The 23,999-nt window shown below is 42.3% G+C and overlaps 1 protein-coding gene across 1 annotated transcript in view; it reads right to left on the reverse strand.

Annotated features, from left to right (window-relative positions):
• Positions 1 to 21,361, reverse strand: part of LOC122540715 (V-set and immunoglobulin domain-containing protein 2-like) — a 42,528-nt gene extending 21,167 nt beyond the window's left edge. Inside the window, exons 1-2 of the mRNA XM_043676837.2 lie at positions 21,227 to 21,361; positions 763 to 926 (exon numbers count right to left, since the gene is read on the reverse strand). Coding sequence (XP_043532772.2) covers positions 763 to 926; positions 21,227 to 21,272 — 210 coding nt within the window. The 5' untranslated portion in view covers positions 21,273 to 21,361. The remainder of the gene's footprint in view (positions 1 to 762; positions 927 to 21,226) is intronic.
• Between the last annotated feature and the right edge of the window lie 2,638 nt (positions 21,362 to 23,999).

Here is a 23,999-nt window from a genome sequence, read left to right on the forward strand (position 1 = left end):
GGAAATCTCACATGACCCCATCTACTTCCAGGTTTCATCAGGGTCAATTACACTGTTAACATACACATTGCACCTCCCTAGCCCAAAAACTGGCCAACCAAGCAAAACTTAAAATTCTCCCTGGAATAACTAGTCATTCTTCATGTTAGTCATGGGATCATGCTGTGTATAAAATGGGGCTGTTTTGCCTATTAAACATTCCTTATATTTCAATGTAATTCACTAAATGTGAAATGCTTGGAGATAAAAGCAGGAACTTGAATATAGATAGTGCTCTTCATGATCTTAGGAAACCGTAAAAGGCTTGTCAGTCCTTTCTCACTATAATACATGAAATGCTGTCCAATTTGTGCACAGTAACACTACATAAATAATGATGTGCCAATATTCAGATAATTTAGCCATCATGGTTGAGGGATAAATATTGGTCAGCACACCTGGAACAACTTCCTTGCTCTTCTTTGAAACAGTGATTTGGAATATTTTATGTCCTCCTTAGTTTAGAATCACACGTTAAAGATGGAACCAGCGACGGCGGAGTATTCCCTCAGTATTACATTGAAGAGTCAGCTTAGATTTTGTGTTCAACTTTGTGGAGAGGGTATGAGCCCACAATCTTCAGTCAAGCATATGAGACTATCACTAGCTGAGCCATGGTTGACATTTACAATTGAGATGCAGTGCTCTGTACCTTTCTTTGTTTTACACTCCTGCACAATGGGTTGTATGCAGGAAACAAAATGGAGGGCAAGCATTTCTTACCTTCTCTGCATTTCCATCTCCTTTTGGGCCAGGTGTAAAGCGCCATTCAAGGGAAAACGCGGGTTCAACATACGTTCTGTAGGAGCAGTCAAGTGTGGCATTATTGCCAACATTCACGACTACATTTGGTGTATCTGTTTCCACAGATATTGACTGGACTGTGTCTGTGAAAATAAACCAGAAAGAATTATATTTCAGAGTAAGCCTTTTAATAAAAATATTTTTTCAGGATTCAGGGCAAGGCCTACACTGATTATCTATCCTCACTGTTCTAAAATGCTAGTGCTAGTCAACTGCATTATTGAACTCTCCATATGGTATTCTTCACAGCAGCTTGATACAACTGAGTTACTTACTGAGCAAGGATAGTAGATTTCTTTTTCTAAAGAACATGAATGAATTAGTTCAGTTTTAAGGACAATTCAACAATTTCATTGCCTCATCTTGATGTTAGCTTTATATCACTTCATCTTTTTTTATGAGCTGGATTAAAATAATTCTGGAGCTATTGTGATGAGACTTGAACTTGTGAAGTTCAACCAAACTCATATGTTTCTAAGTCCCTGCTTTAAAGAGATTTGTGAATAGTTCAGGGGGTCTACTAAACATGAACTATTAAGAGAGATTATCAAAAATAAGCAATATTTGACAATTTCCAAATTGTTTTAAGGGAAAATGTACCGTACATTGTGGCATTATGTCTCTCTTTTAGTATGTCAGTATACGTTTAACAGACATGCTCATGAGTCATCACTATAACATCGCATGGGATCTGAGGGTGAGGGGGGCAAATATAAACGTTGCCAAATCAGGTACAAATACCCTCTGGAGGCAATGTCAACACCACACTGGCTGTTCATACATGTGCAGCTAATTTGCACATTCTCCCTGTTTCTGTGTGGATTTCCTCGAGGGTGCTCTGGTTTCCTCCCACAGCCTAAAGATGTGCAAGTTAGGCGGAATGGCCATGCTGAATTGCCCTTAGTAATTAGCCACGGGAAATGCAGAGTTACAAAGACAGGCTAGCGGAGTGGGTCTGGGTGGGTTGCTCTTCAAAAGGTTTGTGTGGGCTCAATGGACTGAATGGCCTGCCTCCACGCTGTAGGGATTCTTTAATTCTCTAAATAGCTATCTTTAGAAATCTATGCTCTTCCATTTCAAATGAAAATCAGTGGTCAACCTTCAAATGTTTACAAAGCAGATTTTAAGCTCAATTTCAGTTTGTTAAGATACAAAACACAGTGTGGTAAAATATATAGGATCATGTTTGACACTGAGCATCATAGAAGGCTGTGAAGCACGGTCTTTGAGTATTTTTCAGGATGTGATTGATTAGATTAGATTAGATCCTCTACAGTGTGGAAACAGGCCCTTCGGCCCAACAAGTCCACACTGACCATCCGAAGAGTAACACACCCAGACCCACTCCCCTCTGACTAATGCACCTAATAATATAGGCAATTTAGCATGGCCAATTCACCTGACTGGCACATCTTTGGGCTGTGGGAGGAAACTGGAGCACCCAGAGACAACCCACGCAGACATGGGGAGAATGTGCAAACTCCACATTGACAGTCGCCTGAGGCTGGAATCGAACCTGGGACTCCGGAGCTATGAGGATAGATGTCTGACTACAAGTAATGTAAAGTTTATGGGAATGCAGTGGGTAAAAGGCACTGACGTGCTAATTCAGCCATTATCATATTGAATGGTGGGCTACATGGGCTGAATGGCCTAGGCCTATTCCTACTTAAACACCCATCAGATGCAACAGGTACATCACTCATACACTCTCCAATAAAGCATTTGCAATCAGATAAACACATTATTCAGATAGGGCTGTATCATTTATTCCAATGAGTTTACCTGGAATCAGACATACGTACTGCTTAACATACTTCATTTAAATTACCAAGATCTGAACATATTGATTACGGATTTGATAATCTCCCAATTACTGGAATGCCAGCTGTCAGATAATTTAATTGATTAATTTAAACCAAATTAAGACATCAGAATTTCTAGCTGAGATTAGTGACTGAACAGAAACGTGCAGCTATTTGAGAGCTCTACTTTTATTCTTTTGGTCTTGAAGCAGAAGAACCAGTGTCTCATTTCTTAGCAATCATTACACAGTTAGAGCTTATTTCTTAATCAATACTATTCACAAAAGAATAGTGAGGTTATAGAGTCATACAGCACAGAAACACACACCGTTCAATCCAACTGGTTTATGCCAACCAAGTTTCCCAAAGTAAACCAGCTCCACTTGCCAAACTTGGCCCATATCTCTCTAAACCTTTCTTATTCATGTACCTGTCCAAACATCTTTTAAGTGTTGTAACAATACTTGCATCTACACTTCTTTTGATAGTTCATTCCATGTAAGAACCACCCTCTATATGAAAAAGTTGCTCCTCAGGCCCCTTTTAAATTTTTCTCCTCTCACATTAAAATTATTCCCTCTTGTTTTGAAATCCCTCATCCCAGAGAAAACAACTTTGCTCTTCATCTTATCTATGTGCCTCATGATTTTATAAACCTCTCTAAGGTCACCCCTCAACCTCCTATTGTACAGGTAAAGAAGTCTTGGATATCCATTCTTTCCTTATAATGCAAACCCTCCAGTACTGGAAACATCCTGATAAATCTTTTCTGAGCCCTCTCCAATTTAATTAAATCCTTCCTCTAGCAGGGTGACCAGAACTGTATACAGTACTCCAAATGTGGCCTCACAACGTCCTATACAACTTTAACATGACACCTCAACTCCTATACTCAATATTCTGAGCAATGAAGACAAGTGTGTTAAATGTCTTAACTACCATGTCTACCTGTGATGTAGGTCCTTAGGTCTGTCTGTTGGACATCACTGCCCAGAACCCTACTATTAACTGAACTCTTGTTCATTTTACCAAATGTTTTTATCTAAATTAAACTGCATCTGCCATTCCTCAGCCCATTGGTCTAATTGATCAAGATCCCTTTGTAATCTTAGATAACCTTCTTCACTGTCAACTATACCAACAACTTTTGTGTCATCAGAAAACTTACTAACCATGCCTCCTAAATTCTCATCCAAATCATTTATGTACGTGACAAACACCACTGTACTTAGCACTAATCCTGTGGAACACTTCTGCTCATAGGCCTCCAGTCCAAAAAAACAACCTTCCACCAGCACTCTCTGTCTTCTACCATCAAGCCTCATCCTTACCAATCTGCTGGCTGCAGATGCATCTGTTCATGGAAGTATTGGTAAGAGTAACAACTGCACAGTACTTTTGGAGACAATGTCCTGCCTTCAGTTTGAGAATAACCTCCATTGTGTGGCGCTATGACCGTGCTAAATGGGATAGATTTCAAACAGATCTTGCAACTCAAAATTGGGCATTCATGAGGCACTGTGGGCCATCAACAGCCGCAGAATTGTACTCCATCACAATCTGCAACCTCATGGCCCAGCATATCCCCCACTCAACCATTGCTATCAATGCAGGGAATCAACCCTGAATCAGTGGAAAGTGCAGGAGTGCAGGAGCAGCACCAGACATTCCTAAAAATGAGGTGTAAACCTGGTGCAGCTATGAAACAGGATTACATGCATTACAAACAAAATAAGCAGTAAGTGCGAGACAATGGATCAGATTTATGTTCTGCCACATGCAGTCATTAAACAACTCACTAGAGGGGGAGAAGGCTCTACAATATCTCTATCCTCACTGATGGAAGCACCCAGGTTGATTCCCTAGCTTGATAGCAATGGTTGAGTGGGAGATATCTGGGCTATGAGGTTGCAGATTGTACTGGAGCACAGTGCCTTATGAATGACCAATTTTGAGTTGCAAGATCTGTTCGAAGTCTATCCCATTTTGCACAATGATAGTGCCACAAGGTTATTCTCAAACTAAAGGTAGGACTTTGCCTCCAGAAGGACTGTACAGTGGTTACTCTTACCAATAATTTCATGAACAGATGCATCTGCAGCCAGCAGATTGGTAATGATGAGGGCAAATATTTTCTTCCATGTTGTTAGTTCCCTCACTATCTGCCGCAGCCCCGTTCTAGTAGCTATGTCCTTTAGGACCCAACCAGCTTTATCAGTCGTGCTGCTGAGTCACTCTTGGTGATGGATATGAAATCCCCCAGGTGAAAGTGAGTACTGCAGATGCTGAAGATTAGAGACAAGTGCGTGGTGCTGGAAAAGCACAGCAGGTCAGGCAGCATCCGAGGAGCAGGAAAATCAATGTTTCAGGCAAAAGCCCTTCAGCAGGAATATGATGAAATCCCCCACTCAGGCTGCTCTTGCCATCCGCAGTGTTTCCTCTAAGGGTTGTTCAACATGGAGGAGTTTATTAGCCAAGAGAGGATGGTACGTGGCAAACGGCAGGAGATTTCCTTGCCCATGTCTAACTGAAGTGATGAGACTTCATGGGGTCCAGAGTAAATGTTGAGGACTCCCGGAGCAACTCCCTCCTAACTGCATACCACAGTGTCACCAGCTTGCTAGGTCTGTCCTGGGAGCTATCCAGGGATAGTTGTAACGATGTCTGGAACATGGTCTGTTAGGTATGGTTCCATGAGTATGATTATGTCAGGCTGCTGCTTAACTAGTTTGTGAGACAGATCTCCCAATTTTTTTCCTAGTTCCCAGATGTTAGTAAGGAGGACTTTGCAAGGCTAACAGGGCTGTTTCTGCCCACGCCTTTTCTGGTGCCTCGGTTAACGGCAGGTGATCTGTCCAGTTTCGATTCTGTTTGCCTTTCACATACAATGAAGTAGTAAAGCATCATAGATTGGTGGCATCATGTCAAATGGTTCACAGTTCATGGGAAAATGAACAAAATTTATTTGATCAGTGGCTTTGGAATGCAGTTATTATGTTATGTTTTGGATTTACCAATCATGACAAAGTCAGATGAATAAAGTCATTTAGTAAGTTATTTGTATATCTTCGTACGATGGAAACGATACTACCAAAACCCCTATTCACTGCCCATCCCTTGCTGTTCAGAGAACATGGTGGTGTACTTTCTTTTTCAACAACAGCAGACTTTAATCTGAACCCTATAAAATATCAACCCTCCTGTTATCTCAATACAGCATCCAGGAGTACTCAAATCTTCATTGCAACTGGACTGATGGAAAATTAGCATAATAAGATTGACCAGAGTCATAATAGATCCGAAGAGCATGCAATATAGGTGCTGAAGTAGGCCATTCTGCATGTCAGCCCTTCCTGAAGAAGGGCTTATGCCCGAAACGTCGATTCTCCTGTTCCCTGGATGCTGCCTGACCTGCTGCGCTTTTCCAGCAACACATTTCCAGCTCTGATCTCCAGCATCTGCAGACCTCACTTTCTCCATTCTGCATGTCAAGCCTGTTCCATCATTCAAAAACATAGTTGATTTGATTCTGAACTTAATTCAAATTTTCTGCATTACCCTTGACTCCCTCATCAATCAAACATCTGTCTAACCTCATGTTGAATATATTCACTGACCATGTCATCACTGTGGCTCTCTGTGGAAGAGAATTCCAAATGCTAATACCCTCAGAGAGAAGAAAATCATCCACCCCTCTGTCTTAAATGTGAGCCTCTTACCTTTTGATTTGTAGATACCTCTATAAGACCAAAGATCCACTATCTAGTACCTGACGTATTGTGTCCACAAAGAATCTAACATGTTTCAATAAGTTTGTCTCTCATGCCTTCAGACTTAATGAGTACAGGTCCAAACTGCACAACATTTCATCATAAGACAACCCTTTCCTCCAAGAAATCAACTTAGTGAACATTCTCTGAACTGTTTCCAATTCAAATTACTGTTTCTTAAGTAAGGCAACTAATATTACACACTGTATGCAAGGTTCAATGTCCTGTAGCACTATAGCAAGACTTCCCTGCTTATAGGAATATTTTCTAATCAACCGTTCTGGGTTATTATTACACACGCTTGAAGCAGGTGGAATTTGTACTTGTGCCTCCTGGCTCAGAGGTACACTACCGCTGCATCACAAGAAACCTACTTCCCACCTTATATACTCTATCTCCTTTTAATTTAAAAAATCCCATTTGCCTTCCGAATGACTTGCTAATGCTTTCTGAGTCATGTACAGAAATACCCAGTACACCGTGTACCAGATCATTATGCAGTCTCTATCCATTTCAATAATGCTTTGCTTTTCCATTCTTCTTGCCAAGTCAATAACTTCAATTTTCCCACATCTAATACTTTTTACACATTCACTTAGTCAGTGTGCCTTTGCAGACTTCAAGCGGGTTGTATCCAGAATCCGAATAATGAGGAACATGGAAGGAACTTTGGAAAAAACAGTTGAAAATGTCCAGTGAGGACCTTTTCAATAACAAGGGCAAAAACGGCCTGATTGTCCAACCAAATACTAAACGGTGAAATGAGATTCTCACTAGTGAGTGGCAAAAGGTCTATTAACATGGATTATCATTCATTATGTACCTTATTATTGCCTAATTTCACCTCATTGATATGCAATTTGTCATTCTCCCACCTTTCGGGTGAAAGTAGACACCAAGAATTCCCAGCATGAAAGTCTGAGGTAGTATTTGGTGACTCCAGTCCACCATTTGTTCTTCCAGGCCTCAATCTTGAACAGCCAGCACCAACATCTTAAGACGCATTCCAAGGCAGTGACTGCATGCACCCCAATATCTGTAGACTTTGGTATACAAAGTACCAGCCTCACTGCATCATTATAACGCATCTCCGATCCATTTACAGTACACTGACCAATAATACTGCACTTCAGAGTGCAATGACACATCTCAGTGGAAAGCTGCAGCAAGGATGCTTTGTATGCATGGAGAGTCCCCAATTCATTGATTAGACCAGGATGCATCTCAGGGCTCCTCATTTATGCTCTTAGTGCTCACACAATTTGTGCCGACTGAGACACCCACGGAATCTCTGCCTTGTTTGCCTTTTTTGCATTTGCTCCCTCAGCCAGAACTAACAAGCTCTTTTTGTTATGCCTTGCCTTCCAGCACAGAAATAAAGCAAATAGCTTGTCTCAGCTGTCAACAGCACACCATTTTCACATCTGCACCACATGCCAGTTACGAAGGTCGCAAACACACTCTGTGCTTCAACCCAATAGTCCTGCCACAAACTCTACAGGTTTGGTCTTCAGGCAAGACAAGGGAGACACCTTTCAGGCATGGAGTGTCCCAGAATAGCAAGTCTGATATCAGTCCAGGGGCACGGGCACAGTCAGTTGGCCACTCAGTACAGTCCTGGTTAGGATCCCCTGCTCACTGGGGGTGAGAAGCAGAATGCTGGGCATCCCATCACTACCTTAGCTTTTTCTAGCCTACTATGGGCCATTTTCTTTTTGAAAGAGACAAAGAGAGTGATTGGATGAGGTGAATGTGGATGGCCTAGCTGGTGTGGATGAGTGTTTGGTGGTGAGGAGCCCCAGTGAATGAGCAGATAGTGCAGAGGCCATGCAGGATAAGAAATGAGGAGGATTAAATGGTTGGCAAGGTGGCTGAGTGTTTAGCACTGCTGCCTCACAGCACCAGGGACCCAGGTTCAATTTCAGCCTCCACACTGTCTGTGTGGAGTTTGCACATTCTCCCTGCATCTGCATGGGTTTCCTCCCACAATCCAAAAATGTGCAGGTTAGGTGAATTGGCCATGCTAAATCACCCATAGCATTCAAGGATGCATAGGTTCAATGCATTAGTCAGGGGGTAAACGTAGAGTAATAGTGTAGGGAAATGGATCTGGGTGGGTTACTCTTCATAAGTTTGGAGTGGACTTGCTGGGCCAAATGGCCTGTGTCCTCACTGTAGGGATTATATGAGAGCAAGATCTTATCACCCTTGCTAGGAAGTGGGTAGTAGCAGTGATAGAAAAGTGTGAGGTAGTAGAGAGAAGATGCTGGCAATTACCCTGGCAGAGAGGAGAGGAAAAACTCAGATAACACTAACCCACTGCATCCTCAGTCCTGGAAGCAGGGTCTGGTGTTGTGACCTTTTCTGCCAATCCTGGTGAAAAGAGGGTGGTCCTCCTCTGCACCATCCCATTCTCAGGACCTCCAGGGTTATTGCCACTTATTTGCCATGTCCTTCACAAGTATGGAGGACAATACCTTGACTGAGTACACAACGGTCTTTGGAATCCCAGGATACCTCAACAGTTAGAGAATTGGGCTGGCATTAATGAGCAGGGCACTTTAGAGCCATTGTGTATCGTTAATGAGGTGAGGAGATAGTGAAAACCATGAGGAGAGAAATCCTCTGTGAAAATCAACAAAAATGACACATAGTAGATTTCTGGTAAGATTCAGGTTTGCATCTCATTTCCAGCAGCACGACCGAGTCGAGCTCTAAATATACTTTTTTTTTGTAAAAGAGTTCCAGGTGAATCTGACCAGCCTGCTAGTGAAAGGCACGCTGTACCTCACCAACACTCAGCTGTGTTGAGTACTGTGCAGGTTACATTAACACATGCTTAATGCAATGGCAGATCTGACTGCTGACTTTCCAACATTCTCCTTTCTCAGGCTGGAAGACGCTTCCACCTAAAGAGTTGTCAAGTTTTAATTTTCACCCAGTGTCTTTCAATCCAACACCTAGCGTGACCACATCAGTTCATTTTTAAATGATTGGGATTTAAAGGGCCATCATTGTACCAACTGCCTTTTACATGAATCCAATCTGATTTTAGGGTTATTTCGCCACATGGTTGTCATGTATAAATATTGAGGGGCATTCTTCATATCAAGACTACCCGGCTTATATATGTTTAAACAACTATTTGCAGCAACTGGCAGGGTGGCTCAGTGGTCAGCACTGCTGCCTCACAGCACCAGGGTCCCGGGTTTGAGTCCTACCTCAGGCAACTATCTGTGTGCAGTTTGCACGCTTTTCCCGTGTCTGCGTGGGTTCCCTCCAGGTGCTCCAGTTTCCTCCCACAGTCCAAAGATATGCAAATCAGATGAATTGGCCATGCTCAATTGCCCATAATGTTAGATGCATTAGTCAGGGGTAAATGTAGAGGTATGGGTCTGGGTGGGTTATTCTTCAGAGGGTCGGTGTGAACTTGTAGGGCAAAATGGCCTGTTACCACACTGTCAGGAATCTAACCTAATCTTTTAAAAAAACTGTAGTCGCTCATTTGCCACTGACACACAGTGGAAAATGTCACCTCAGCCTCATGGCATAGTCTGTGAGTACAGACTTTTGGTGGCCTAATACACACACACACTGGGCAAATTCTGACCCAGAGATCAGGCCATTTACCTGATCTGATTGTGGAAAAGAATTCACTCAGTCATCAGACCAATGAATCCACACACAGGAAAGGCCATTCAAATGCTTCAGATTTTGTATACATTTATTATTTTTGCGTATGGAATTAGCTGTATTATATTATGAGGTCCTTCCATTATATATAAATAGTAGTGAAACAAGTGAATTTTGTTGCCAGGAGTTCATGTTAAGAATATTGGGCTTGTGTCCCAATTCCAATTATTGTATCCCACCTATTTCATCAAAAGCCATTGAGTTGGAAATGCAATTTTGTGATGAAAAATTTCAGACCTAATTTGTGAGATTATTCAATTCCCCTCAGCTTTATTAAGAAAACCATTTTCAGGTACTCAGTGTTCTATGTGTTATTTCCTTATTGCTGACCAGTCAGACTGTGAGATCATTTCCCTTCAGCAACTTCAAATATTCTTTGGGAATAACAATAAAAACTCACCTCACTGATAATTGTGCAAATAATCCCCTGTTTATCCTGACTGTAGAACTGTGATTTACTTTGAAAACAATCCCCCAAGTGACACCTTTGGCATTTTGTCATGTTTATTCCTTTCCCCTTTCAAAAGCACAGCTGCCCTGGGGATATTTAAGAAACCTACAACGATTTTCATTCTGAGTCATTTCCTGTACAGTCAGTTTTCCCAATAGTTCAGTAAATTAAACTCTTTTTGAATTAGTTCAAGTACAGATCCCCCTCTAAAGTTTCATGAGACTTGTGTGCTGCCAAATAACAGCACTAGAATTTGCACCAGCAGGATTACAGAACATCCCCTCCAGCGTATCTCCTCCACTTCCCACACCTCTGCCCTTGAACCTACCCCTCCAATCGCAACAAGGACAGAACCCCCTCGTCCTCACCTTCCACTTCACCAACCTCTGGATACAACGCATCAACCTCCGCCATCTCCATCACCTACAGTCAGACCCACCACCAGAGGTATATTTCCCTCCCCACCCCTTTCAGCATTCTGCAGAGACCATTCCCTCCATGATTTCCTCGTTAGGTCCACGCACCCTCATCCCACCCTCCACTCCTGGCACCTTCCCCTGCCATCGCAAGACATGCAAAAACCTGCACCCACACCTCCCACCTCACCTCAATCCAAAGCCCCAAAGGATCCTTCCTCATCCGACAGATTTTCCTGCACCTCCACCCACCTCATCTGCTATGTCCATTACTCTTGATGTGGTCTCCTCTACATTGGGAAGACAGGACGCCAACTCACGGAACGTTTCAGAGAACATCTGTGGGACACACACACACCTATCAACCCCACTGCCCTGTGGCCGAACACTTCTACTCCCACTCCCACTCCACCAAAGCCATGCATGTCCTGGGCCTCCTCCACCACCAAATTCTAGCCATCTGAAGTCTAGTGGAAGAATGCCTCAACTTCCACCTTTGGACCCTCCAACCACATGGGATAAATGTCAATATCGCCATTTCTGATCTCCCGTCCCCCCACTTTATCCCAGATCCAACCCTCCAACTTGGCACCGCCCTCTTGAACTGTCCTACTTGTCCATCTTCCTTCCCACCTAACCGCTCCACCCTCCACTCCGACATATCACCATCACCCCCCACCTTCATCTACCTATCACATTTCCAGCTACCTTCCACCCAAGCCCCACCCCCTCCCATCTATCTATAATTTTCCTTGCCACCCACCCTCCCCTCCACAGTCCTGATGAAGAACTTAGATGCAAAACTCGAAACTCCCCTGCTCCTCAGATGCTGCCTGAACTGCTGTGCTTTTCCAGCACCACACTTTTTGACTCTGACTCTCCAGCATCTTCAGTCCTCACCTTCTCCTATGATTACAGAGCACACCAGCAGCACTACAGGGCACACCAACAGGATTTCAGGCCACAGCAGCAGCACTGTAGGCACACCAATAGGACTACAGGTCAAACCAGCAGCACTAAGGCACACCAATAGGACTAAAGAAGACACCAGCAGGATGACACGGTACACCACCAGGACTACAGGTCACACCAGCAGGATTACAGGGCACACCAGCAGAATTACAAAGCACATCCGCAGGACTACAGCGCACACCAGGTGGACTAACATGGTTCTTGTACATCATTAAAACAGTGGGTATTATCTAGTAGAGCCAGTGGGTGTTATCTAGCAGGCCAGGAAGACACCTTGCTCCATTATGTGAAAATGAGCTATTATAAATGACTCTGGATGATGAAGGAAGATGAAAAAATAGCCACGATTTTTCATGGCTAATGAAAAATTAGCAAATCCTAATTGGCTAATCCTAATCCTAATCATTGCCCTTTGCCACTTGCTGTACATACTGAAATTGGAAACTACACATAGGACAGAATGCCACTGTCATTAAACAATATACCCTCTGTAGTTGCCAACTGGATTCACAGGTGCAGAAGAGTTGAGAGGCTAGGTGTCGGAAGGCTAGCCTTACACATAAGCCCCCATACGTTCAGGCAGTGAAAAGAGAAAACTGGAAAAGCAGCAGTCAGATCTGCCAATGTGTCGAGTATAGTGGCATTGTAATCTGTATAGTCTTCAAACCAGCACCCCAGATGAATGTTGTCTTTCTAGTATAAACAGGCGATAGTCTGATTCACAGAGGGAGTACTTTTTAGATCACTGCTGCGTTTCAGTTAAATCTGGGCTGCTGAAAACTAACTGAAGGGCATTGCCACTTTAATGAAGTAGTTGTACAGCCTCTGCTCACAACAGCAGGATGTGCTCCAATTCTGCCAGGCACAAAGAAATATTTACAGCAGCTCTAGTTAAAAGGAGACTTTTCATTCCCTCGGCATTCTAGTTAGTCACACTTTTCAGTGTGCAGGTAAATAACTCATGGCATTGAGTTGGTTCGTGATTCAGTGTGGCAACTGAGGTCAAAATCCCAAATCTGCCTCCTGTACAGAAGACGTGATCTTAGAACTTTGAGGGTAAGGATGATGCAAGAAGATTCCTCATCCAAATGTCAAGGACAAACATGTCATACCTGTACCCAATGAACTACTTCTGAAGTGGTAGTGCTGTTGCCATAAAGAAACATTATTTAATGTCGGACATTAAGGTTTCTGGGCTAAGCAGATGCCTTATTAGAAATACAAACACAAACACATTGAATGAAGTGAGGAACACTCTAAAAAGAATGTTCCTCACCGAATAACACTTTTGTGATCAGATTTTAAGAGAACAACATGTAAATGAGCCAGGTAACTGAATGTTCTCACGTATACTCGAGACATGGGTCGAGTCTGGAGATTGATCTGTAAGGTATGCATTCACTTAAGTGTAAACAAACCAACTAGCGATTTCTGAAGCCATCACCCATTCAAATTTTCTGAGATGCAGGACGTACTTCTAAACAGTCAAGGGAGGGTGAAAATGCTGCACGTTCAGCATTCATGTTTGGAACTACATCAACTACACGCAGCTCAGAAGGTCAGAACCACTATTCCATCATGGAAACACAGTTATCCACAAAAGGTTTCTGAAGTGTACTCTGAGAACAAGATCTCATAAAGTCACAACACCGAAGAGAGCAATGTTCAACCAGCAAAAGGAAATGTAAGAATGACCTAAATCAAGTACAGCAGAACCCACCCCAACGATGACAGTGTGTGGAACATGACCACAATAATCAAAACACAAATGAGGTGTTTCTAAATCATGAACAGCCAAGGGTGAAATTCACACTTCCAGATGGTTATGATGTAAAAAGATCTCGATATATTTCAAACTGCTGAAACAATATAAGGACTCCTAGACTTCTGCACTTGTAAGTTTCACAATCTCAGTATATCTCTGCATAAGTGATCTTATTATTGCCAGATGCTTACGTGCTATTAATGTAACATGTGAGAGAGCTATTTTTGGAAAAAGAGGGAGGATATCATTTTATGATAATAACATACAAATAAGCTATGCACCCAGATGTTGACACATGCAGCAATTGAGACACAGGCTGAGTCTGTAGAGTACTTTATATTGTGGGTATTAGTTGAGCCACAAATGAACTCACCAGAGATTTCCAAGTAAATGGGGATCTGCCTATCTCATTTTGTGAAACAGGTGGAATGTGGGTAGCTCAGTTAATTGAATGGTGTGGGTTTGTTTCCCATTCTAGTTGAGGTTAGCATGAAAAATTCTGTTTCTCAATCTCTTCTCCTTCCCAGAAGCCTGGTGACCATCAGATGACACCATCATCATTTGCCTCTCTCCAATGAGCAACCAGCCCTGTGGGACAATGCTGAATTTAGTTTTGATGAGATTATTGTAACACAATCCGCCAATGTTTACACTTAAAGATAAAATTAAATGAGCGTTGATAGCCTGCTCACTCCTTTTTTTTTCTGGATCATAACCTATCACTGTCTATGATAGAGATGGCAGAGGTTTAGAAGAATGGAATATGGTGAAGAGATTCCTGCATGCCATTGTGGGGAAGCAAGAAATGAATTGCTTACTAAGTGTGCATGTTTGGGTGATGTGCGTGCATCTGAACACCAAGGCTACCTAAGTATGTGGATCAGCTGAATACCAGAGACAATCAGTACTCACAGAACATAGAACATTACAGCACTGCACAGGCCCTTTGGCCCTCGATGTTGCACCGACCTGTGAAACCAATCTGAAGCCCATCTACCTATACTATTCCATTTTCATCCATAATCCTATCCATGATCATTTAAATGCTCTTAAAGTTGGCAAGTCTACTACTGTTGCAAGCAGTGCATTCCATGCCCCTACTACTCTCTGAGTAAACATAGAACATAGAACAATACAGTGCAGAACAGGCTCTTCAGCCCTCAATGTTGCGCCAACCTGTGGACTATTCTCAGCTCGTCCCCCTACACTATTCCAAAATCATCCATGAGCTTATCTAAGGATTGTTTAAATCTCCCTAATGTGGCTGAGTTGACTACTTTAGCAGGTAGGGCATTCCACGCCCTTACCACTCTCTGCGTAAAGAAACTGCCTCTGACATCTAATCACCCCCCAATTTAAAGCTATGTCCCCTCGTGTTAGCCATCACCATCCAGGAAAAAAGGCTCTCACTGTCCACCCTATCTAACCCTCTGATTATCTTACATGTCTCAATTAAGTCACCTTCATCTCTCAACCTTCTTTCTAACGAAACAGCCTCAGATCCCTCAGCCTTTCCTCATAAGATCTTCCCTCCATACCAGACAACATCCTCGCAAATCGCCTCTGAACCCTTTCCAAATCTGCCACATCCTTCTTATAATGTGGTGACCAGAACTGTACACAATACTACAAGTGCAGCCGCATCAGAATTTTGTACAGCTGCAGCATGACCTCATGGTTCCAAAACTCAACCCCTCTACCAATAAAAGCTAAATCATTTGAAATCACTGTGGATCCTAACAGTCATCCAAGAAATTTCCTCCCTCTAAATTTCTGTTTGAATAATTTCTTGTGAGTTTTGTTTAAACAATCATCGCTATTTTGCCCTCCAATTTTAGCTGATAGCCTGAAAGTGAAGACTTATTCTTGGATGCAGTTCACAAACATTGTGCCTTCTCTCCAATGTTTCATTCACAACAAAACCTTACTGGTGGCAGTGTCACTGGTTGGGAATGTAAGAACGTTGGGCACAGATCCTCCTATGAGCAATTCAACGAGGTTTCCCAATGTGCCATTTAGTATTAAAGCATGCAGTTCTGCTATTAACACAAGCAGTGTCATTTCAATCTTTAATCACCAGCTGAAAGCATTCATGTCAGGTTTCACATCTTCAGTTAGGACTTCATCAATGGCATGAGGTGTGCCAATAAAATCTAGACGCAGAAAATTTTAGGAACAAACTTGCTCAAATAACCTTCAGAAAAGTCCTGTTCATATTCTGTTGCAGGTTTTTTTTAAAAAATGGTTAATTTCCTCACGGGTTCTTCTCACAACTTTGGCAGAACATGCATCAATAAGGATTATGTCCAATAGTTACAGAAACTGTTCCAAGGAATTTGAAATACCACCCCTTCCCCTTTCCCTTAAAGCCTCTTCCCATCCCCACTCCACCCACAACTTTGTATTTTAATGACTTTCCGTTGAAGTTTGCAATATTGACTAGTTGGCCTAATTGGATATACTTCCACATTCAAATTTGCATGTGTATTTTCTTCCTGCCAACTCTTGCTTTCGGTATGCTCCAAGAATTTAACACAAGATGGTAAGGATGGGGTTCCAGTTGTAAACTGAGATGAACGTGGCAAGCTTACTACCTTTAAGTTGGTTTGACTGTGGCTGCTGATGCTCCACTACCCTCAGGGCATTTGACTGTGGTCACCATCACAGATTCACCTCCACCCCACATCTGCACTTTCCAGTTGGGAAAAATGATCAAGAGCATGCACTGTCTTCCTCAGTTTAGCTTAGTGTCATTCAGGAAAATTCTACACTCCTTCCATTACGGATGCTGTCAGTCAAGCTAGGTCATTCCTGGTTCCAAATCATGAGGCAATCCACTTCTAAACTGAGTCAATTAGAAGATTATTAAAACATACAATATACTGTTCATATGATAATTAATATTTCAATAAGCCCTGACAAAGGTGACATTTCTGCTCTTACCCAAACCCCCACCACTCCATTTCTCGTCCTCACATTAAATCAAAATCCTCACTCCTTTAGTTTTAAAAGCCAATGTGTTTTCTCGGTTGATATATACCTGTGGCAACAGCCATTATGTTAAAGAAAATGTATAATAATATTAGTTGAAATAGCCGATATTTCAATATCTTTGATTCACTCAGTTGGTACGGGCATCACTGGCTAGCTAACATTTATTTCCCATCCCTAGTTCCCTTGAGAAATTGGTGGTGAGCTGCCTTCTTGAACCACTGCAGTCCACATGATGTAGGTTGATATACAATGCCCTTAGGGAGGGGATTCCAGGACTTTGACCTAGCGACTGTCAGGATGGTGATTGGCTTGGAGTGGAACTTGCAGATAGTGGTGTTCCCATGTATCTACTGCCAATTCTTTCTACATTGGTTTGGAAGGTGCTGTCTGAGGAGCTTTGGTGAATTTTTGAGTATCGGTGGTCGATGTAGTGAATGATTGTGGATGTGGTGCCAGTCAAGTGGGCTGCGTTATCCTGAACGGTGTCAAGCTTCTTCAGTGTTGTTGTAGTTGCACCCATCCAGGCAAGTGGGGAGTATTCCATCACATTCTGGTTTGTGCCTTGTAGATGGTGGACAGGCTTTGGGGAGTCAGGAGGTGAGTTACTCACTGCAGTATTCGTAGCCTCTGAACTGCTTTCATAGTCACTGTATCTATATGGTTAATCCAGTTGAGTTTCTGATCAATGATAACCCCCAGGATGTTAGTGAGGGATTCATTGATGATAACACCACTGAATGTCAAAGGGCAGTGGTTAGATCATCTCTTACTGGGATGGTCATTGCCTGGCATTTGTGAGACGTGAATGGTAATTGTGACTAGTCAGCTCAAGCCTGGATATTGTCCGGATCTTGTTGCGTTTGAACATGAACTGCTTCAGTATCTGAGAAGTTGCAAATGGTGCTGATCATTGTGCAATCATCAGTTGATATCTCCAGTTCTGACTTTATGAGGAGGGAAGGTCATTGGTGAAAAAGCTGAAGATGGTTGTGCCTGGGACACTACACTGAGGGACTCCTGCAGAGGTGTCCTGCAGCTCAGAAGACTGACCTCCAACAACCACAACCACCTTCCTATCTGCCATGGATGACTCCAATCAGCAGAAAGTTGGCCCCATGATACCCATTGATTCTAGTTTTGCTGGAGCTCCTTGGCTATCAATCCCATCTCAAATGAGGCATATAAGTATCATTTTAAGGCTTAGTACACTCCGAACCAAGATGAAACATTGCTAAAGGAGTCAAGAAGTTGAAGCTCTTCATTTTGCACTCATCAGAATGCAAGAAACAGACTTGACCAAAAAAAGGGAAGGTCATTGATGAAATAACTGATGAGGGTTCAGCCTAGGACGCTACCCTGAGGAGCTCCTGCAGAGATGGCTGCAAAATGAGAAGAAGGTGTTGACAAGGAGATTCAGCGAGAACTGTCAATCTTAAATCTCAGACTAGGCAAGTAGATTCTGATTGGTCAGGTCATTGCCATGGGAATTTAACTGTCCCCATAACACTTTTTGAAAAGCTGCAATATATGTACCAATTTCTTTTGTCTACATAAAAGACGTCATTTTATTGATACATGTAGCTTCTGGGACACACAAGTGTGAGTCTGGCTGCTGAACATACATTGATTTCTGGTGTAACTCCCAGGACAGTCTGGATATTTAATAAATAATTTCCCACAGCAGGATCACATCTAATGGTGGTTCTGCAATCCAGCGCATTGAGAGTTTGAGCTTGTTGAGCCCAGGTTGGGTTGCTGCCTGCTTTGAAAGGCCAATAGATCATGCTTTTTGAAACAGCCCACCAACTAGTTGGGATGCACTGCCTACATACTATTCCCCTTCCCAGGTAATCTGAGGTAAACTAGGCATCACTCAAGGCCAAACGTGGTGAACATAAGCCCTTTCATGAGATTTTGCAATATACAAGTGATGATTTGGTTTGGGTATCCATTATTGCGCAGAATAGTTTTGATAAAGTCTTATTTCAGCATCGAGCATACTCAGTAAGCAGATGCCTAGGGCCCTATTCATAAAGTTTCCAATAAGATTGATCTTGTAGTGTATGGAACTATAGGTATTCCCAGGCACATATTAACTAGTGAACATAGACTTTCAGTGGACAGGGGCTTAGCATGGGACTGGGTAGCTTAGTTGGCTGGTCTCCACTGCAGAGTGATGCGACAGCTTGGGTTTAATTCCTGCACTGGCTGAGGGTATTATGAAAGTGTCTCCTTCTCAGCCCTCCCTGAGGTGTGTTGATCCTCAAGATAAAGCAACACCAGTCATCTAATGAGTGACTATTTTTGCTCAACCTATACATTCAGGACAGGGAGCTGATTTGATTGCTCCATTTCACTGATAACATTGAGTGCAGGATGAAGGTTATTGAATTGTGCAAAGAAGCTCTTTAATGTGGTTGCAGACTGAAGTATTGAAAAAGAGTGACAGTTAAAAAGGTGTTCGGTATGCTTTCCTTTATTGGTCGGAGTATTGAGTACAGGAGTTGGGAGGTCATGTTGTGGCTGTACAGGACATTGGTTAGGCCACTGTTCGAATATTGCGTGCAATTGTGGCCTCCATCCTATTGGGATAATGTTGTGAAACTTACAAGGATGTTGCCAGGGTTGGAGGATTTGAGTTACAGGGAGAGACTGAGTAGGCTGGGGCTATTTTCCCTGGAGCGTCGGAGGCTGAGGAGGTGACCTTATCGAGGTTTATAAAATCATGAGGGGCATGGATAGGGTAAATAGAAACAGTCTCTTCCCTGGGGTTGGGGAGTTCAGAACTAGAGGGCATAGGTTTAGGGTGAGAGGGGAAAGATATAAAAGAGCCCTAAGGGGCAACCTTTTAACACAGAAGGTAGTACGTATATGGAATAAGCTACCAGAGGAAGTGGTGGATGCTGGTACAATTGCAACATTTAAAAGGCATCTGGATAGGTATATGAATAGGAAGGGTTTGGAGGGATATGAGCCAGGTGCAAATGGGACTAGATTGGGTTGGGATACCTGGTCAGCATGGACGAGTTGGACCGAAGCACCTGTTTCTGAGCTGTAGATCTCTATGACTCTACAAGTGTTAATATATCAGAAATAGCAACCTATAGGAGGTTAGTGGCCTTTTCCATCAAAGATGCACTTCTCCTGATAACCAACAAAGAGCTGGGCCTAGAGGGGATCCCATGGCAACGCCACCTATTTAGGTAATTGAAACTGAACTCAACTGCCGGAGTTGCTGCGTTCATGATTGCGATGAACACAGATTCAGACATCAGTGGTCCATCTAAATTGCCATAACACAGTGATGTTACACAGATGTTAATGCCTTCTTAAGCTAGCAATATCAAAAGAGCACACGGACAAAAAAAAACTGCAAGATTAATAAACCCATATGATATTCAACCATATTTACCCATCATAGAACAAACTAAGTGATTATAGCTGATGAATGTGATCTACGTGTTGTGTCACGCAAATGAAATACTAAATATATGAGGTAAATTATTGGTAGAATCTGCCAACATTTTAAAACTAAACTTTGGAGCAACCCATCGCATCACCAGCAATTACCGTCCGTAACTATAGCAACTGTCTTCTAACTTAAATCTCAAAGAAAGAAAATAGCTCAGATGGGACTTCATCCACATTTAACAGGATAAAGAAAGTAAAACCATATCCGACTTTCACATATGCCAAGATAACAGAGATTGAAGATGGAGTTAGATATTGTTTTTATGGCTAAAGGGATCAAAGTGTATGGAGTGACAGCAGGAACAGGAGTTAAACAATCAGCCATAAAATTGTGAGGGGCCAAATGGCCTATCCCTCTTCCTATTTTCTATGTTTTTATTTCTATTCAGTTAGGGCAGACATCAAGTCACCTTTCTGCACACAAAACTGATCTCAGCAGCTGAAAAGTGAACAAGAAGATCATTTGAAGCCAAGACATTGGATCCTTTGAAGCTGGACTGAGGAATTGATTACGTTGCTCTCTTAGATACGTGATTTCCAACAGGTCGAAAGGCCTTCTACATCCAACTTCTCTACTGATCAGCCCCAAACGGGGAAAGATTCATTTTTAAGAAAATGCTGCTGCCTCAGAGCTTCACCTCCCTCAGAATAAATTTGTAATTAATTGGCACGCGGCCTGAATAAAATGGAGGTCAGAAAACTTTCCAAACCCTAGGCACAGGCAATAGTAACAGCACCAGGCATCTCATTCTTTCCGAAGTGAGACATCAAACACTTGTAAACATGGCAGAACAGTCTCCCAAATTGAATATTATGTGTCAGCAATACTGTAAACACAACAACATTCCCTTTGTACATTCATGTTTCTACTTTGTCACTAGAATTGGAAAGCAGGAGAAAAGAGACAACACCCTTTCTCCCTGTGTGGAATTTGAAAATCGAGAGCGATTTGTGACCCTTCAACTCAGCTTCTGCTATCAACATCACTACGACCTTGTGGTTGGAAATAACATTAGTCTGTCCACGAATTACCAAAAGCGACTCACCGAAACACAGAGTGAGCAGAAGGATCTGAATACATTTCCACAGCATGCCGAGGGATGGCTTGATCAGTTTTAGTCTCAGACCTCTCCTGTTCACCGTCAAATGGAGTCAAAGAAATGAAAGTGATTTGCATCGTGACAAAAGGCTTTATCTCTCCCAGGCCCTGAGCAAATATTTTACGAAATGTTTTCATCGGTCTGACACAGTAATCAAACAGAATTGAACTAATGGTACGGCGAGTTACTCATTCAGCAATCTCCAAACTTGAAAGTCTCTGTTAATCATTTTAAGAGATTCCAAAGGAAATCTGAATTGGAATTATTAGAAGCATTTTAAAATATTATATACAATTGGCAAATAATAAACCAAATATCTGGCTATGGTTTAACATGTTACAGCTATGGTGTATCAGGCATAATTAATCATGGTAAACAGCGATAGTGTTATTGATCGAAACTGCTTTCAATACTTAAATGGGTGAATCACTTTGCAAATTACAGTGTTATTGGTTGAGTTTAGGATTACCCAATAGAAGGTCCCACATTCCACCTTCTAAAAAACCCTGTTTAGATTCTGAATGATTGTTTTCATTTATAAAGGAAGGTACATGCAAGGGCAGGACTTTCTGTTCAATGTTGCTTCTCCAATCTATTCAAACAATATGGTATCTCTCTCTCTCTCTCTCCCACTCTATGTGTCTTCTTTCAATCTCTCTCTCTCTCTTTTATTTCCCCCTCTCCCTTACACTGGATGTTAAATGCAAAGTGTTGCATTTCTCAATATTAACGCAATCCTGTCTCTTCCATTTTCTTTGTCTCATACAGATGTTCACCTGAACAATCAACAAAGGACCTTCTCTCTCCTGCTTTACCTTGAGAGGATTCCCTTCCATTTTCTCAATTCCTCACAACAATCTGTCTGTTTCATTCCTCTGTCCTGTTCCCAGCATCTACTTCCTGTTATTCCATTATTAAGAGGATCATTTTACACTTCTCCCCAAGAACTATCTGTCTTGCTTTTCAGTTGCTTACTGTCTAAACCCTTGTATTGGGTGCCATTGCACACCTAACTTAAGGCTATAGACCTCTGTTTCATAGTTCTCCAGTGGTTTCTTTTTGTTGAATCTCATCAATAGTAGTCACCACAGTTCCAGAAGATCATAGGGCTGCTCTCTCAGTACAGAGTGACAATTGGTCATGAGTTTAACCTGAGAGTCAGCATGTCTCAGGATGACCTCAAGAAATTAAACCCTGTTGTTGGCCTCACTCCACATTGCAAACTTTTTGGTTTTTTTATTCAGTCATGGGATCAGGGTATCACTGACTAGGCCAGCATTTATTGCCGATCCCTAATCGCTTAGACGGCAATTAAGAGTCAACCACGTGTAAGCAGAACCAGGTAAGGATAACAGTTTCCCTCCTTAAAGGACATTAGTGAACCTTACCAATAAGCTAGTGTAGACTCCCTCCCCTGAGTATCTTAATGTAACAGGTCTTCAGTAGTGGGTCGGGGGCTGAGGGTGGACACTGAGCATGAGAGCTCGAGCAGTTGAGAAGGACCCTCTGGAGAAAAGGATGTCTTTGCCAAGAAGAGGCCTCATCGAGAGAGGCTGAGACAGACAAAGGATTTCATCAATGAGATATAAACTACAGGCTTAATTCCACCTAGTTTAACCTTAATTTCTCTCCATATTTGCTGAGAGTTAATGCCTGTGAAATAATGAATAGTTATTTCTTGATCTTTGGGCTATCCATGTGTTTAAATCTCATATTACATTAAGGATACTTGATAAAGATATGGTGTGGCAAGCTCTGCTGCCTCGCAATACCAGGGACCTGGATTGATTCCAGCCTTGGGAGATTGTGTGGGTCTCCCTTATGTGCTCCTGTTTCCTCCCACAATACAAAGGTGCACAGCTTAGCTGGACTGGCCATGCAAAATTGGCCTATAGTATGCAGCTAGATGGATACTATAGGTAAATTGGGGCTATAGGGATGGGGTGGATGGGGGTGTGATGCTATTTGGTGGGTTGATGCAGACTTGATGGATCAAATGGTCTCTTTCTGTAGGAATTTTATGATACTCTGTTGATGATTGCACTGTCTGAAATGGAGTTATCAGTCTGCCTAGAGAAGCTTCCTGGAACATTTAGCCACACAAAATGGATAAACACCTAACAAATGCATATCATTGATCATAAACAGCAGGGTTTAGAAAAAAAACACAGCTCTTGTACAAAACTCTGTCTTATTATATGAGCCAATTCTGAACAAAAACTAACCATCGCTTTTCCGTTGGCTGAAAATATCACATTGTGTTTCTGGAATATTATACTGCGGTTCAGGTCAGGCTGTGTGTGGCGTGCTCCAAGGATTCAAAATCATGCAATCAACTGCAATGAAAATCTCCTTTGCAAAGAAATGATGGGTGAGGATGATTAATGATCTGGTTAATGTTGACTTTATTTTCAAAAGCGATTGTTTTGTTTTCTAAATCATGACGTACGTGGTCTGTACCAAAGTTCGGGCCCATGGCAATATGGACAATTTTTCGGCACATCTCATCAACAGCTTAACTCACAGGTACATTTGAAAGGAAGTCAGATAAGCGACTGAGGGAAGAAGGAATTCCAGGTGCTGGTGATAAGGTAACTTGGGAAAGGCTGGGTGAAATTGCATATGCAGCTGGTTCTTTCTGTCTGTGTTGTGGACCCTATGTAATTCTGTGTGTTCTGAGCAAGGGTCACTGGCCCCGAAATGGCAGTTAAGAGTCGAC

This window comes from Chiloscyllium plagiosum, unplaced genomic scaffold, assembly GCF_037043375.1.
Source record: "Chiloscyllium plagiosum isolate Xiang-an unplaced genomic scaffold, Cpla_swu_hap1 HiC_scaffold_29, whole genome shotgun sequence".
NCBI lineage: Eukaryota > Metazoa > Chordata > Chondrichthyes > Orectolobiformes > Hemiscylliidae > Chiloscyllium > Chiloscyllium plagiosum.